The sequence below is a fragment of the Salarias fasciatus genome, chromosome 22 (genome assembly GCF_902148845.1).
Source record: "Salarias fasciatus chromosome 22, fSalaFa1.1, whole genome shotgun sequence".
Taxonomy (NCBI): Eukaryota; Metazoa; Chordata; class Actinopteri; order Blenniiformes; family Blenniidae; genus Salarias; species Salarias fasciatus.
Window position 1 is genome coordinate 19,121,209 of NC_043765.1, and position 16,232 is coordinate 19,137,440.

A 16,232-nucleotide genomic window follows, 5' to 3' on the forward strand; every position below is an offset into this window, starting at 1 on the left:
TCAGACATCCGCTCATCCTCTGCCTGAATCATTTTCCATTCGTTTGCCCGATGAACGGAACATAAATGGGGAGCGATTGAAGTGTTATTTATTTTCAGTGCAAAGAACTTTATTGAAGATAACATTTGAAAGAGCTGCTAAAGTTACTTTTACTCAGGCATCATTGCTTTTAAAGCTTTACCGTTCAAGACAGATTTCATAATTCTTTGGATTTTCTCACAGATCCCAAAGGATGAAGGAGAGATGGTTCTTTGTGAATGCCAAGAAGTCTAATCATAGTTCAAAACGGGCAGACATTTTTAAATTCCTCCCCAGAGATGGAGAGAGACTTTTGTGAGGCATTCCTGTGGTTTGTTGAGGTTTATGCTGTTGTTGCCTGAGACTGTGTCTGTCATCGAGACCCATTGTCAGCACTGTAGACTACTGGAGAAATGGGGATGGGGTGGGGGAGGGGTTAGGAGACTCATTGTTATGACCCATGCTGTTTCTGCATCATTCCCCCTCTCCTTCTGAACCTCCTTCAAGCTCTTACGGGTTATTTTTTCTGATTTTTCCTTCTTGTGGTAGGCCTGTGCAGTAAACTTGTTTGCTCTCTGTGTCCCTGATATTTCAGATACTCTGCCTTCTGGGTATTTCATTTTTTGTCAAATCATCGCTCTAATCCATACAGAAAGCAAAGAAATTCAAATCCCTTTTTCCAAAGCAGGCGAAAAGTTGACATTACATGACTCATGAATTTTAATTTTTGTGCTTCTTTATGCTGCTATGAGCCTCTCGTCTCCCTTTGTGCAGGTCGGTTCCTCTCTGTAGATGACACAGACTGTAATTTGAGCTGAGATCAGTGTTTGGCACTGATGCGCAAGTGAGTTGTGACCCTTCAGAGGCCTTTGTACAGCAGGCTTTCAGCAGTGATGATTGGCTCCCAGTTGTGCGAAAGGCATTAAGAGCTGGCTGTGAACAAGATGCTGAGTCAGCACGGCGAGTCTGAAGGATGGAGAGATGATGCAGAGCTGACAGGAGGAGAGGAGCACAGGTTGAATGGGTTTGGAGGAGTGAGTGAAAAATACAAGTCATGCCTCTGTAATCCAATTCAGAGATTTAAGATCTTAAGAAAAAGCAGGTGTCACACTTAGACACTTCATAGGAATCAGTCGATTGGGGAAGAAAGTACATGAGCCTCTTTGAAGCTATTATTTTTCAGTCGTACGCCCACACCTGGCTCATTTTGATCACTTGATATACTTTGTTTTTGAAGTAGGTGGAACAGCACAGTCATTGAATGCACTTTGCTTCAAAAGCTTCATAGAGGCAGCAGTCTTTAGTGAGACATGTAGACAATGGAGCATTAATACTGCATGCTGCCTGTTTAGATCGAGATGATAGCCACTAGCTTCAGGGTTGATTCTGGTTTCAGACTCTTGTGTTCACACACGTAAATTTGTTTAGTTGTGGCAATTTTATAAATGTCATGTCATACATGTTCAAATGTCTCTGGCACAGGATGTGAATCAATGACTGTAATCTGCAATCTGACATTTATTGATGTTACGTCATCATCTCCCAGTGATTGGGAGTGGAGTTCAGTGCTTTCTGCAGTTTAATAATAGAAGTTATGTGCTTTCTTATCTCATCTTTAGTCACGGTAACATCACCTTAGTGTTATGTAAGTGTATCTGAGGAAGTGCCACTGGTACGTGAGAGCAGCTGCTTGATGAAATATATTGATGAAACATTGAAGCATATACTTTTGATCATTAATCAATTTTGAAATAAATTGCTGTGGTCAAATCTTTGCACGCTTCGTCTACGTCTCGACGTTTCTTCCTGAGCCTCTGTTTTTTCCGTCCCAAGACTTATTTTAAGCCTCTCTAGATTCCGCAGCAAACCCTGGACACGGTGTGCGAATTAAAGCGCTAAGCCACCCTCCACTCCAACCTGAGCCTTCACAAAGATCCATTCATGCTGGGCTAAATATTTACAGTTGTTTTTCTTAGACATGTCTGAGCCACCAAAACGTTTAGAAGCTAGCATTCTAGAGATGGAGGGTAAAATATGTGTGATAACCCAGTCACAATTTCTCACTGGTTTTGAGCGATACCAGAGTGACCATTTACTCCCTTATTTTTCTCTCTGCTTGCCACCCATATTTTCCATTTATTCTGCAGCCATATTTGGGTATTTACTCTGCAGGGGGGTCTTTCCAGCAGGAGAGGCACATGTGTTTCTATTTATGTTGTAATCTCAAGGTGAATAAGCATGACTTCCATCACTCACCCCCTTGTTGCTGTCTCACCAAAGTGAAAATGCCATATGGTTGTGGGTACCAAGCTTGTTGGGCTCTTGGATGGAGGAGGGGTCGGGAGGCCTCGGGGCTGTTTCCATCCTGTACAGTTTCTTCTTTGTCTTGCTGTTTTGCCTCTTCATCCTAAATTAGATCAGTAAGGAGTCATCATAGTGACACTAACTCGTGTTTTGTGTACAGGTGATTTTTCGTTCTATCTGGTGTTATGGCCTTCATCGCGGTTTCCTGTTTTCTTCGTTCATCACCCCTGATTTCATGGTTTTTGTTACTATTCTTACCTGGCCTTCCTTTGACTAAAATAGGGAAAAAAACAGCAGTCTGGCTCTTTTTCACCAGTCCTGGACAGAGTCGAGAGAGAGCAGTTTAAATGGATTTTCTTTTTAGTCTGAGTTATACCACAGCGTTGCCAAAACAAGCATTCCAGGAGCACAGCGCAGTGTGGGATGTGATCCTAATCAGAAACACAGTGGAAAAACTCCACAGCGAGACACAAGAATCTGTCTGCCTCCCCCTCTATAAGTTGTGTCACTTAAAAGTTTTCTTTCAAGAAATTACTTACACCCTGGACCTTGGAAAATTAAGGGCATAGTCACAAGGGTAGCAGCGTACTGACTTAAAATATGCTTTGGTGCGTGAAAGAAAGCTTTCATCAGGAATTCGACTCAATGAAAATGTTTCCAAACCAGAAACATGGTTGGAAATTTGTGCATGTGATGCATTTCAAGTTTACCTGTGACACAATGTATAAAAAGTTGATAGAGTGGGATGGTTATCATGGCATCAGTCATATTAGAAATAAGCATATGAATGTCCAAATATGTCCAGACCACTGCTGATATGAGTGCTTTTTCTTTGTCGCTTCATTCACGTGGTGCTTTTTGGAGAGAGAGAAAAAAACAGATGTGAATTACAGCAGTCAGAGAGAAATGATAAGCCAGTTGGTGAACTATGAATATTGTAGTCTAGAAGTAGTTTCTTTCAAAGTGCTTTCATTTTTAAACTAAACCCCCAGTGACACTCTGTTTGCTTTCATTAGCATCTGTTTTGTAGGTAGAATAACACGGACACAACACTGTTACATAATCAGGAGTGTCACAGCTGTTGAAGTACGACAACCTTTGAAACGGCTTGTTTTTCACCATTAAATATGACATGAAGGTCATGTGACAGAGTATTAAAGCGGTCTGCGAAGACCTGTTAAAATGTCGAGGTCGGGAGTCTCCATACAGACCTTTTTTAGCACATTATCAAACCAAAATCAGCATCCGTGGCTCCCTGGCTGGGAGGTACACTGTTCAATAAAAGATGGTGTAGCACCAGCGAGTTTAAAAGAGCATCTAAAAGCAAAAAAAATGAACATGTCAGAAAATATCTTAGCACAGCGGTTCTTCCATCAGACACCCGTGCAGTGAAAAGAAGAGTCTGCACTGTCTGTGTGCATGGGCGGGTTTGCCTTGCTTTTCGGTTAGAAAGAAGGCAGAAGGAGGCCATTGTCAGGAGAAGAAGTCTCTTCAGAGACCTCTGGAGTGCCACAACCACAGCAGTCTCTTATGATATACAGAGCAGTCCATAGTCGCAAATAATTCCCTTTGTAGTGCAAAAAAATGCACAGTACACAAAGTCACAAGTCATAGGAAGCAGCTGGCTCGTTGATCCATTTCGTCATTATTTCCTTTCACTGTATTCCACGCGGTTTACAAGCTGAATCATCCGTCATTTCATGATAGCATCTTATTTCTTTCTCAGACTCATCCAGATTAAAAACCTGCTCGCAGACTTACTGGTCCACATCCTGATAAAAGCCGGCAAAAGGCGTGCTTCTACATACCAGTGTAATCATTCGGTCAGAGACAACTCGAATTACCCCTTTTTTGTTATGTTTTTTTTTTTTTTTAAATTAAACACACAATTTGCCAAGATCAGATCTAAATTTATTCTCACACTTCTGCAGTAAGAAGTAATTTTAATCCTCCGTCTATTGGTCTTCTGCTGTATTTGTGATGATTTACAGAGTGCTGTAGGTGTGAAAGGTCTGTTTCTATCTCACACGCTCATAGAATTACATGACCTTATATAAACTTCCTCTCTGTTTTCTAGGTGGCGTTGTTGGGAATGGACATCTGCGGCGCTTTTGTGGATCGCATGGGAGAACGGTTCAAAGGATACCTGGGCACAGGTGAAACGTTTTATCCCTCGCCACTTTGTGTTTTCTACAGGTTGTGCTCCATTTACAGCAGAGTCATTCATGAAAGCCTCGTATTTGTTCTCAAAAAACGAGTGGCAAAGCCACTAAACTGGAAATATTTGTTGCTTCCAAAAGTACTTTAATGAAGCACACAAACACTGTTTATGTTTTTGTGGCGGTTTCCATCTTTATATACCAAACATGTGCAAACTTGTCTTTACTAACATGACAACCAGCAACACCTGTCCTCGTTTTTCCCTCATTGTGAGAGGTGTGATCATCATCTTTTAGTTAATGAGGTTCGAAACTTGTTTCAGACCTCGTCTTTAGCTGTGGGTGGCTCTCAGTAGTAAAGGTTATTTAGTCTAAAATAAGAAGCTTACAGTCCACCTTATTATTCTTGGTTTCAAGAAGTGTCATAGTCCTTGTGTTGTCATACAGCCTCTCTGTCACATGTCCTTCCATTTTGTCTCTCACTTCCACTTTGTGGTTCCTCTGCGACCGGCCGGCGGCCTTGCAGTGGAGCCTGGCACCGCCCCCTCTATTATACATCCTCCGAGTTCCTATGTTTAGACCCTACTGTAGCTCACCCTGGTACACCCCCAAAACACACCGTACAAGCGTGATCTCATAGACTGAGTCCTGTGTCAGGTTTCAGGGCTCTGTGTGTGTGTGTGTGTGTGTCTTATGTGTGTGTTATGTCAGTGCCAGCCCCTGTGTGAGTGTGTGCCCACTTAAGGTGTCACCAGCTGTCTTTGTCAGCCAGACTGGCTCCTGTCACAAACGAGCATGCTGAACACAGCGCCGCAGCTCAGGGGTGACTGGACCTGTCACGCTGTGCAGAGTCTGCCACCGCGCACACACACACACACACACACACACACACCATGTAGCACAGTGCCTTGGCACAGCTGTGTGTGCTTCAACCAGATGATGGAAACACCTCAGTCAGCCACTACCAGCCCTGGAATCTCCCCTCCCTGCATCTGACTTCCATTTCTCCTTTCCTGTACTCGCACTGTTCTTCTCCCTGCTCCCACACACACACACACACACACACACACACACACACACACACACACACACACACACTCACGCACTCAGAGGGGAGGGAGATGAGATCATTGAGAGTGAGTGATTATATTGATCTCCAGGCCTGACTTACTGCACAGGGCTGCTGCCTGAGATTGCTCTTAGTGTGTGTGTGTGACTGTGAGCCTCCTGCCCAGCACTTCCCTTGTGTATTGCAGAAATAGAAGTGGAGCATACAGATCACATGCGGCCATTCTCAGATTTCTTATACGTATTGTGTTTGCAGTGTAACAGTTTCTGGCGGCTCTGTTGAAGTGTGTCTGCATCCTATGTTTTCATTTTTACTACAGCAGATGACGTGGTTTGGTACGACAATGACCCCCCTGTCATTTTTTTTTTCTGTTTGGTAGTATTGTCCTTGTTTCCAGGACAACCAGCTGTTGTGGTCGCATAATGTAGAGACACACACACACACACGGAAAAGGACAGATGACATCACTCTCGCTGATGTTTCAGATGAGGAATGTGGGCAGGGTGTGTGTGTGTATGCTTGTGCCATTCTGTGTATTTGCGTTTCATCTCACTGTGTGAATGTCAGAGGGAGTCTGAGAGTTTTATGTAACTCAGAAAGTAACCAGAGACAATTTTAACCTCTGTAAGCTCTGTATTTTGGACTTTGGATTGGAGGATGAGGCTCCACTGAGCATTCTAACATTAACTAGAAAAAATTTGCAGTTCCTGAAGAAACTGCAAGTGTGAATGCTGAGCTGAAAATGTTAAACTGTAATGCAGAAAAACGGAATAAGAAAAGGTGAAAAAGCCTGACATAAAGTTGAAAAAGGTTGAAAAAGTTTGAAAACACTGCAAAAAGTCGAAAAAGCTTGAAAAAGTTTGAAAACGCTGCAAAAAGTTGAAAAAGGTTCAAAACACTGCAAAAAGTTGAAAAAAGTTGAAAAAGGTTGAAAATACTGAAAAAAGTTGAAGAAGTTTGAAAAAGGTTGAAAAGGTTGAAAAAGTTTGAAAAAAGTTGTAAAAGTTTGAAAACACTGTTGAAAAGGGTTGGAAAAAGTTGAAAAAGGTTGAAAAGGTTTGAAAAAGGTTGAAAACACTGCAACAAGTTGAAAAAGTTTGAAAAAAAATTGAAAAAGTTCGAAAAAGGTTGAAAACACTGCAAAAAGTCTAAAAATGTTGAAAAAGGTTGAAAACACTGCAAAAAGTTGAAAAGGGTTGAAAAAAGTTGAAAAAGGTTGAAAAAGGTTGAAAACACTGAAAAAAGTTGAAAAAAGTTGAAAAATGTTGAAAATACTGCAAAAAGTTGAAGAAGTTTGAAAAAGGTTGAAAAAGTTTGAAAAAAAGTTGAAAAAGTTTGAAAACACTGTAAAAAGTTGAAAAGGGTTGGAAAAAGTTGAAAAAGTTTGAAAAGGTTTGAAAAAGGTTGAAAACACTGCAACAAGTTGAAAAAGTTTGAAAAAAGTTGAAAAAGTTTGAAAAAGGTTGAAAACACTGCAAAAAGTCTAAAAATGTTGAAAAAGGTTGAAAACACTGCAAAAAGTTGAAAAAGGTTCAAAACACTGCAAAAAGTTGAAAAAAGTTGAAAAAGGTTGAAAATACTGCAAAAAGTTGAAGAAGTTTGAAAAAGGTTGAAAAGGTTGAAAAAGTTTGAAAAAAGTTGAAAAAGTTTGAAAACACTGTAAAAAGTTGAAAACGGTTGGAAAAAATTGAAAAAGTTTGAAAAGGTTTGAAAAAGGTTGAAAACACTGCAACAAGTTGAAAAAGTTTGAAAAAAGTTGAAAAAGTTTGAAAAAGGTTGAAAACACTGCAAAAAGTCTAAAAATGTTGAAAAAGGTTGAAAACACTGCAAAAAGTTGAAAAGGGTTGAAAAAGGTTGAAAACACGGCAAGAAGTTGAAAAATGTTGAAAAAGGTTGAAAACACTGCAAAAAACTGAAAAAAAGTTGAAATACCTTGAAGGAGCAGTAGAGTCAGTGTCAGAGTAACAGAGGATCAATAGAGCTCCAGTCCTAATGGAAAAATCCAGACTAATCAAGCAGCAGCAGCACAACAGTGTGTCTGTTGCTATGGAGACCAGCTGCACAGCAGCCATGACAGTGAATCAGCACTTTTTAATGGAGTGCGCATGGTTGAAGAAATGGCATTTCTCGGGGACCAAGAGGTGAAATTGAAAAAGATTTTCACACAGTCAGATTCAGAAGCCTTTCATGAATGTAATGGTGCAGGAATCATGTCTGTAGGATCATCCATTCAGCCATACCGATTGTGCGAACACGAGTGAAGTTTTGGATTCAGGCGTCTCGAAAATGCATTGGAGCGGATGGGAGAAAATTCTGCACTCTCCTCAAACAAATGCCTCTGGAGAGAGAACCGTTTGAGATAGAGACAAAGTGACTCAACTGTACGGGTCACAAGAAAAATTCCTACGTTTTGAGGGGTTATTGTGGAGATTGAGCCAGAAATGTGGCCGTACGGACGAGAAAAGAATTTTTTTTTGGTTAAAATTCAGAGCCTCCCGCACTCTAAATTTGATTCTCCCACTCTAGCTTTTCCAATACACACCCATTATAAACTTCAAAAACGGCTGAAATTCTCTCCATACTTAAAGGCTCACAGTTTAAATTTGGTAAAAGATCTTGAAATGATGTTACATACCTGAATAGAGGACAAAAATGCCTACATTTTAAAAGTTAAATGACTTGTCTACGTGAAAGTATGACAAAGTAGTAAGGGTTCAAAGTTGAAGGAGTTGAAAGGTCAGTTGAAGGGTTTTCCCATCCACTTCAATGTTAAAAATAATTTTAAAAAGTTGAAATATTTCAAAAAGTTGAAGAAAGTTTAAAAAGTTTAAAAAGGTTGAAGAAAGGGTTTAAAAAGTTGAATATTTTAAAAGTTGAATAGTTAAAATCGGTTAAGATTTGAAAAAGTTATAAGGTTTCAAAGTTTGAAAAAATCTCCATCCGTTAACATGGGGCAAAAAGTTGCACAAAAGTTTAAATATTTCAAAAAGTTTAAGAGATATCAAAAAGTTAGAACATAGCCGGAAAGTCCTTAAAAAGCTGCACAATTTGATATCTGAATGGTTCAAATCGGACAAAATTTGTAGGAGAAGAAGCGTGCCAAAAAACAGGGGAAGAAGTCGGAATAAAAACTAGAAAAAATTTGCAGTTCCTGAAGAAACTGCAAGTGTGAATGCTGAGCTGAAAATTGTAAACTGTAATGCAAAAGAAGTTCAAGAAGAAAGGTTGAAAAGGAAGTTGAACAAGTTTTGAAAATAATTGAAAAAAGTTGAAAAAGTTTGAAGAGACTGCAAAGAGTTGAAAGCGGTTGAAAAGGGTTGAAAAAGTTTGAAAACACTGCAAAAAGTTGAAAAAGGTTGAACAAGGTTGAAAAGGTTAAAAGAAAAGCATAAAAAACTTGAAAAAGTTGAAAAAAGTTGAAAAAAACTTGAAAAAGGTTAAAAAAGCGGAAAAAGTTGAGAAAGTTTGATTAAGTTGAAAAAAGGTGAAAAAACGTGAAAAAGTTTGAAAAACTTAAAAAAAAGTCATAAAATACTGAAAATTTTTAAAAAAGGTTAATAGTTGACAAAGCAGAAGAGAGCAGTAAACAGCAGTGGAGTCAGTGTCAGAGTAACAGAGGATCAATAGAGCTCCAGTCTTAATGGAAAAGTCCAGACTCATCAAGCAGCAGCAGCACAACAGGTGTGTCTGTTGCTATGGAGACCAGCTGCACAGCAGCCATGACAGTGAATCAGCACTTTTTAATGGAGTGCGCATGGTTGAAGAAATGGCATTTCTCGGGGACCAAAAGGCGAAATTGAAAAAGATTTTCACACAGTCAGATTCAGAAGTCTTTCATGAATGTAATGGTGCAGGAATCATGTCTGTAGGGTCATCCATTCAGCCACGGCGATTGTGCGAACACGAGTGAAGTTTTGGATTCAGGCGTCTCGAAAATGCATTGGAGCGGAAGGGAGAAAATTCTGCACTCTCCTCAAACAAATGCCTCTGGAGAGAGAACCGTTTGAGATAGAGACAAAGTGACTCAATTGTACGGGTCACAAAAAAAATTCCTACGTTTTGAGGGGTTATTGTGCAGATTGAGCCAGAAATGTGGCCGTACGGACGAGAAAAGAAGTTTTTTTTGGGTTAAAATTCAGAGCCTCCCACACTCTAACTGCCACTCTCCCACTCTAGCTTCTCCAATACACACCCATTATAAACTCCAAAAATGGCTGAAATTCTCTCCATACTTGAAGGGTCACAGCTGAATTTTGGTGAAAGATTTTGCAATGATATTACATAGCGAAATAGAGGACAAAAATGCCTACGTTTTAAAGCTAAAATGACTTGTCTACGTGAAAGTATGACAAAGTTGTAAGGTTTCAAATTTGAAGGAGTTGAAAGGTCAGTTGAAGGGTTTTCCCATTGACTTCAATGTTAAAAATAATTTTAAAATGTTGAAATATTTCAAAAAGTTGAACAAAGTTGAAAAAGTTTAAAAAGGTTGAAGAAAGAGTTTAAAAAGTTGAATATTTTAAAAGTTGAATGGTTAAAATCGGTTAAGATTTGAGGAAGTTATAAGGTTCCAAAATTTGAAAAAATCTCCATCCGTTAACATGGGGAAAAAAGTTGCACAAAAGTTGAAATATTTCAAAAAGTTTAAAAGATATTAAAAAGCCAGAACATAGCAGGAATGTCCTTAAAAAGCTGCACATTTTGATATCTGAATGGTTCAAATCGGACAAAATTTGTAGGAGGAGAAGCGTGCCAAAAAACGGCGGAAGAAGTCAGAGGAGGAATGTAATCGTGTGAATGCCTTCAGCATTCACACAATAAAGATTTGAAAAACAAAGGTGTGAATGCCTTCAGCATTCACACAAAAACAACGAAACTGAAACACTTGATCGTTTTGTGACTCACCTAAATATAGAAGTATCTCTCATTGGGGGGGGGGGGCACCTAAAGAGACAAGATTTTATTTAAATTGGTACTCAAATGCATCACTTAACTTGCCTTCAAAGACAGTAATGAAGAAGAATGTAATAGCAGTGTAGAGGCCTGTGGCACAGAAAGCTATTGATGTCATTCTTGGTATTTCTTCATTACGCTCAGCAGAATTGTTTTGCACTGCAGGTCTCTCGTTCACATGATGAATGAGATCTAAGCATTATTGAATTGCTTGCCGTGGCCGTCGGTTTATTATGGAAAGCTGCCGTCTACCTCCTGACCTGCGAGTTTAGCTGATGATGAACACCATTAGCAGCCTCTATTGTAACTCTATTGCTGATTTCAGAGAGAAACGAGGCTCGTGTTTATTCTTCATGGTGTCACTGCGATAGATAGGCCACGCTGACATGAGAGCATTTGATGATCTTGACATTATTTTACTCACGGTCCATTTCTCATTTCCTGTCCCCTATTCCACTTTGCCAGAGCCGTGGTATTGACTGTTGTTTCCTTAGCGTGTATATTATCGCATTGAGTTTCTGTCTCTGTCGGATCACAAGCTCTACTGAATTGTATATTGTGTTTTAAAAGAGCTCCACTTGGGGGCAGTCTTGATTATCTTTGCCCTTTAAATCTGGCTGAGAGTCGGGGTCACATGTGGATTAATTTCTTCTTCATTTGACGCACATTGTGATTTGTAATTTCATACGTTGTTGTTCTCATCTAAAGCTGCTCTCTCTGTTTTTCCTCTCATTCCTTCCTGGACTGTAGTTCTACCCGCTCTGGTGGACAGGCTGGGTGATGGGAAGGACCAGGTCAGGGAGAACAGCCAAGCTCTCATCCTACGCTGCATGGAGCAGACGGCCTCGCCCATGGTGAGACAGACACACACACACACACACACACATACACACGTTCATAGAGGGTGTGAGGACCGCGAACACACTGATCCCTCCTTACATGATTGTTGTAACATGACAGATACTGCAAAATGATAGTTTTTGTTGTTGTTTTAAAAAGTAGTGACTCAAACTTTGTGTAGTATGGAAAAGCTGAGAAAATGTTGAGCTGTAAAAGTATCAGCAGCCTGAACATGTAGGAGTTGAAGTTCAGGGGCTGAAGCCAATGACGGCAGATGTTCTATAAGGTTGCAGTCGTGGTAAACTACACTGCATTGTGCATTTTGTACACATAATACAGATTGCTTGTACTAACACTCAAATATTTGTTATAGTTCTTGGATGGCTTTCTGAACGTTGCCTGTTTAAAATGCAGAACAAATACAGAACAAGTCGCAGACGACAAACCTTCACATCCATAATTTAAACTCACTACAGTGAATGGTACTGTTTGTTTTGGCTCCCTCTACTGGGTATTGAAGGAACCACCAAGCCACATTTCCAGTCAGTTTAGTTTTGTTTGTACACATCTCTTCATGCATATCATTAATTGTAATCACTTTAAAAACCTTGTATCAAAGTCTCCTCTGCTTGCTCTAGCTGATGTTTTCTCTCTCTGTCCCTCCTCTGTCTTTTATCCAGTATGTTTGGGAAAGGCTGCTTCCTGGTTTTAAACACAAGAACTTCCGCAGTCGAGAAGGAATCTGCCTTTGTCTCAGTGCCACGCTCAGCACGTGAGTTACTTCTCCTCAGTTTGCGTCACTTGCCGAAATGTGAAAGGTTATGAAAGGTTTGTCCCACACACACTACTTACTTTTCATTCACAACCACAGAATGCTCTGGGTCTAAGTGATCAGGCAGCTCACATTGATTGGAGAGGACAGAAAGTCAACATAGCACAAATACACACCTTTTACAGCAAAGACATGCTTATTTGGATCATCTATAAACACATATGGAACCTTGAAGCCGTTGGGTCACAGCAGCAGAGTATTAGTATCAATAAATATTGGTTATGTTACAGATCTGATGCTGTGGCTGCTGTGTGTATGTTTGTCAGAAATGGTCCAGTTTTTAACCCTGCACTGTTGTGAAACATATTCAGTGCATGTTAGTGAAAGTTCTCCAGACTGAGGGGTGCACAGTCATGTAACCACCACCACTTTCCCATGACCCGGTTGTTTGTCGAAGAAACACATGTCCTCTGTTTCCAGGATTAATCCTCTTAACAGTTTGTGTGACTCTGGAGGGTTGGCACACGTGAAACCAGCACTTTGGTCACGTGATGCCACAATTTTCAGACACACGTTTCCTTAGATATTTATGAGGTAATCTCTTCTCCTTCGAGATCCAGCGGACATATGATTGCACTCACACTTCTGTCCTGGTTGTTACTGGATTATGCAAACTCACAGGGGCATTAAGCAAACATTGTATAGATGCACATATGACTAAACAGAAGTTTGTTGCAGCTTGTTTGACAGCAGTTAAGAGCTCCGAGGCTTGGCCCGCACTGTATTTTCCACCTCGAGGTTACAGACACACAGCAAATCTAGGCTGTGAGATCCACTGTGCTAATTTTAGCATCTTTTTGCTAATGGAAAGTGACACTGTTGTGGTAAATGCTAAGCTGCTACCTGATAGTAAAGCTAAAGATGGCTGCTGTACAAACTCGGTCATCCATTAAGAGCGAGCAGAGTGAGGGGGAAAAAAAACACAGCACCGTAATGAGCCGCTCCTGGGTTTTCACATATTCATAGTGTTAGTTGTGTGTCGTCCACATGGCCGTGGGAAGCATGCTCGGCTCAGCGCAGTGTAGAATGATGCAGCAGATGCCACATTGACTGTTTTCTCTGTGTGTTTCTTCCAGGTTTGGATCCCATCCCCTGAGCCTTAGTAAAATAGTTCCTTATCTGTGCTCTTTGACTGAAGACCAAAACCCACAGGTAAAAGATACATTTCCATTGCGGTTCAATTAAAAAACAAAATGGCTGTATTTTTGTTTTGACTGAACTTCCCTCTTGTATTCAGTTCTAGGTTAGAAATTGGCTTGAACCAAAACATGATTTTGCAAATGAGCATGTGTATGTAATACATTTTTAAACGCATGGCTCATGGGACCGTACGCATCTTCCGGACTTGCGTTATCCTACACAGATCACATGTGCTGGAATCTCTCCACGCCGGGTTTGGACTTTCACACGGTGTATAATTCATATAGTGTCTAACACCCGTATGTGAAAAGTTCACCAGAAAATGTTTCCTGGATGATATGAGGAAACCAGACTGCAAATAGAAAGTCCACGCAAACTCAGGGAGAACGTGTGAAACTTTTATCATGGTTCACTTCGATGTTACACGTGTGCAGCCACTGCTGCTGAGAGTCACTGCAGCCAAAGCCAAGGCTTTACAGCCCAGGAATCCTGCTCCTGCTGTCACTTGCATCCTTTGTCCAATAGTCACAATTGCTCTCATACTTTGAGCTTGTCAAAATAGTAGTTGCCAGGCCTTTTTTTTTCCATGGCTAAAAATGCCGCTTCTGGTTGGACGTTGTTGTTTTTTCCCCCTGTATCACCCTGAAGCTTCCTGTGTGGTTTAATCTCCCAGCACACAATGTGTTGGCGCACACCAGGAGGTAGATTATTGCTGTTATTAGCGAGGAGAGGGTCTGTAACCCCCCACCCCCCACCCCTACCCCAAAGCTTCGCCGCTGAATCATGGGCACCAACACCCAGTTGTTAACCCACACGCCAGCATGCAGCCCTGTGAGTGTGTGTGTGTGTGTGTGTGTGAGAAAGACCGAGGAAAGGAGAGAGGCTGCTTTAACCTCCTACCGAGTTGCACCCCAAAGCCGAAATCTGCTTCTGTCTTCTACCCAATGATTATCTACCCACATGCTGTCCTGACCAATCAAGGGGCTCAACATGCCTGCCCACCCCCGGCTGCCGAGATTCACTTTATCCGCATCCCACCGTCCAATCCCAGCAGTGTTCACAACACAGGCAGCAAATCAAATGCCTCTCAGGGGAAGGCGACATTACAGGCCTGGAAAGTTATGCATTTTAGCGTGTTTATAACAGTTACACTGTGTAAGTAAACATAATATTTTTGAAATCAATTTGCATACTTAGTAAATTGCAGGGCCAGGAGTGTAGAAGTGTGTATGTGTGTTAAAATGGCTTTTCAGTTCTTTGTTTTGTGCTCTCTGTAGGTACGTGAAGCCTCCGTGACGACGCTTGTAGATGTTTATCGTCACGTTGGAGAGAGGGTGAGAGCAGACCTGGGAAAGAGAGGACTTCCAGCTGCGCGGTGAGTTTATTTCTTTGTTATAGCTGGTAGTACTTTTTTTTTTTTTTTTCTATATTTGTGTGTGTGTTTGCACATTTGTGTGGAGGGCCTGTGGGTCTCATGGTCTTGGCACCCAGTCTGTTCCAGGCCACACCATGCACCACTCTGCCCTTCACACACACAGAGGCACTTTCATCCAGAGCACAATGCTGACTGACTGAGGGAGGAGGTCGGGGAGGGGGTGACCGGGGTACAAAAGCGGAATGGGGGGGTGGTAACAGAATTGGAGGAAAACCGGAGAAAGTGTGTGTGTGTATGTCTGTGAGTGTGTTGGAGCCTACTGAAGACGTTCATTTGGTGGTTTCATCCTTCTTTGGTCGTCGTGGTTACATTTTCGGGGTTGAGGGTTATTCTGAGCACACAGGAGAGCACCCCCCCCCCCCTCACTCCAGTTTCCTTTTTTCTCCAGTGTAGCAGATTGCTGTATACTGACTGCTCAGCATGAGTCTTACGTCTGTGAATGCTGGCTGCAGCCATGTGTCATGTGTTGCGCATATTAAGCCAGTCTGTCTCCAGTGTAAACACACCGTCTGTGGATGTGGGATTTATTCTGACCAGTGTGTCTAAGGTTTGATATATTTGTCAGATGGAGGGATTTAGGTCTTCAACCTCTGCTAGATCTTCTCAAGTGGTTGTTATTCATTATTTGTTGTTACACAATTCCTACAGATGAGTTCCAGTAGTCTGCAGCCTCAATGAAAAATGCTTTTTGCAGGTCCAACAGTCCAAACTAGAATCACAACTTTGATTGTTTTGCTAGTAACTTTTCAGCCCTTAAGCCGACCGAACCAGGCTGATTGCCTCAGTGGGAACATTTTGCTAGGTTGTGTGTGTCTTGAGTATGTTTGTGTTAGTATATGGTTGCAGCTTGGAATGCACCGCTGCAGCCAGGCCTTGCTAACTGGATCATATATCAACTCTGCTGAGCAGCTTTCAGTAATGGATAGAAAGATACTCTTCACCCAGTAATAAAAGAATGAAAATACAGAAACTTTGGACCGTGACTAACCATGCTTTTCACCCAGAAGTAGAACAAACTATTAAAAGTGTGTAAGACATTAAAATCCAGATATTAACAAGGGAGACAGAACTAACGTTTAAACTCATTAACATCAAAACACTTCTTGATTTGCGTGATGTGCTTGACAGATATGAGCGCTATTATTTTTTCCAAATGATGGAAAGAGCTTTCTGTTTTCTTTCACAAACCATCATCCGTGTATTGTCCGTGATGCTTTTATTTGCTTTAGATGAATAGTGTTTATTGTTCCCTGTGGTATTTGCTTGTTGGTAATTACACTTTAATGCAGGTCAATGCACCCTGATTTCTGTCTTTTTTGCGACTGAATTTTGATACCATGTGGTTAAGATCAATTTACGATATTTTACACCACGTATAGTTTTAAATATCCCAGGTTCTGCTCAAAGTCTACCTGCACATGTATATATTGTTTATATCTGAAGACTGATTGTGCAGCTGAACCTGCTGACCTCTCTTGCTGTCGG

General features: G+C 41.0%; 1 protein-coding gene across 25 annotated transcripts in view; it reads left to right on the plus strand.

The window, feature by feature from the left end:
- Positions 1-16,232, plus strand: part of clasp2 (cytoplasmic linker associated protein 2) — a 54,572-nt gene that overhangs the window by 986 nt on the left and 37,354 nt on the right. For all 25 annotated transcript variants that reach the window (XM_030121212.1, XM_030121221.1, XM_030121216.1 and 22 more), the window contains exons 2-6: positions 4,400-4,478; positions 11,251-11,354; positions 12,021-12,112; positions 13,249-13,324; positions 14,590-14,687. In XM_030121212.1, the coding sequence (XP_029977072.1) occupies positions 4,400-4,478; positions 11,251-11,354; positions 12,021-12,112; positions 13,249-13,324; positions 14,590-14,687 (449 nt within the window). The remainder of the gene's footprint in view (positions 1-4,399; positions 4,479-11,250; positions 11,355-12,020; positions 12,113-13,248; positions 13,325-14,589; positions 14,688-16,232) is intronic.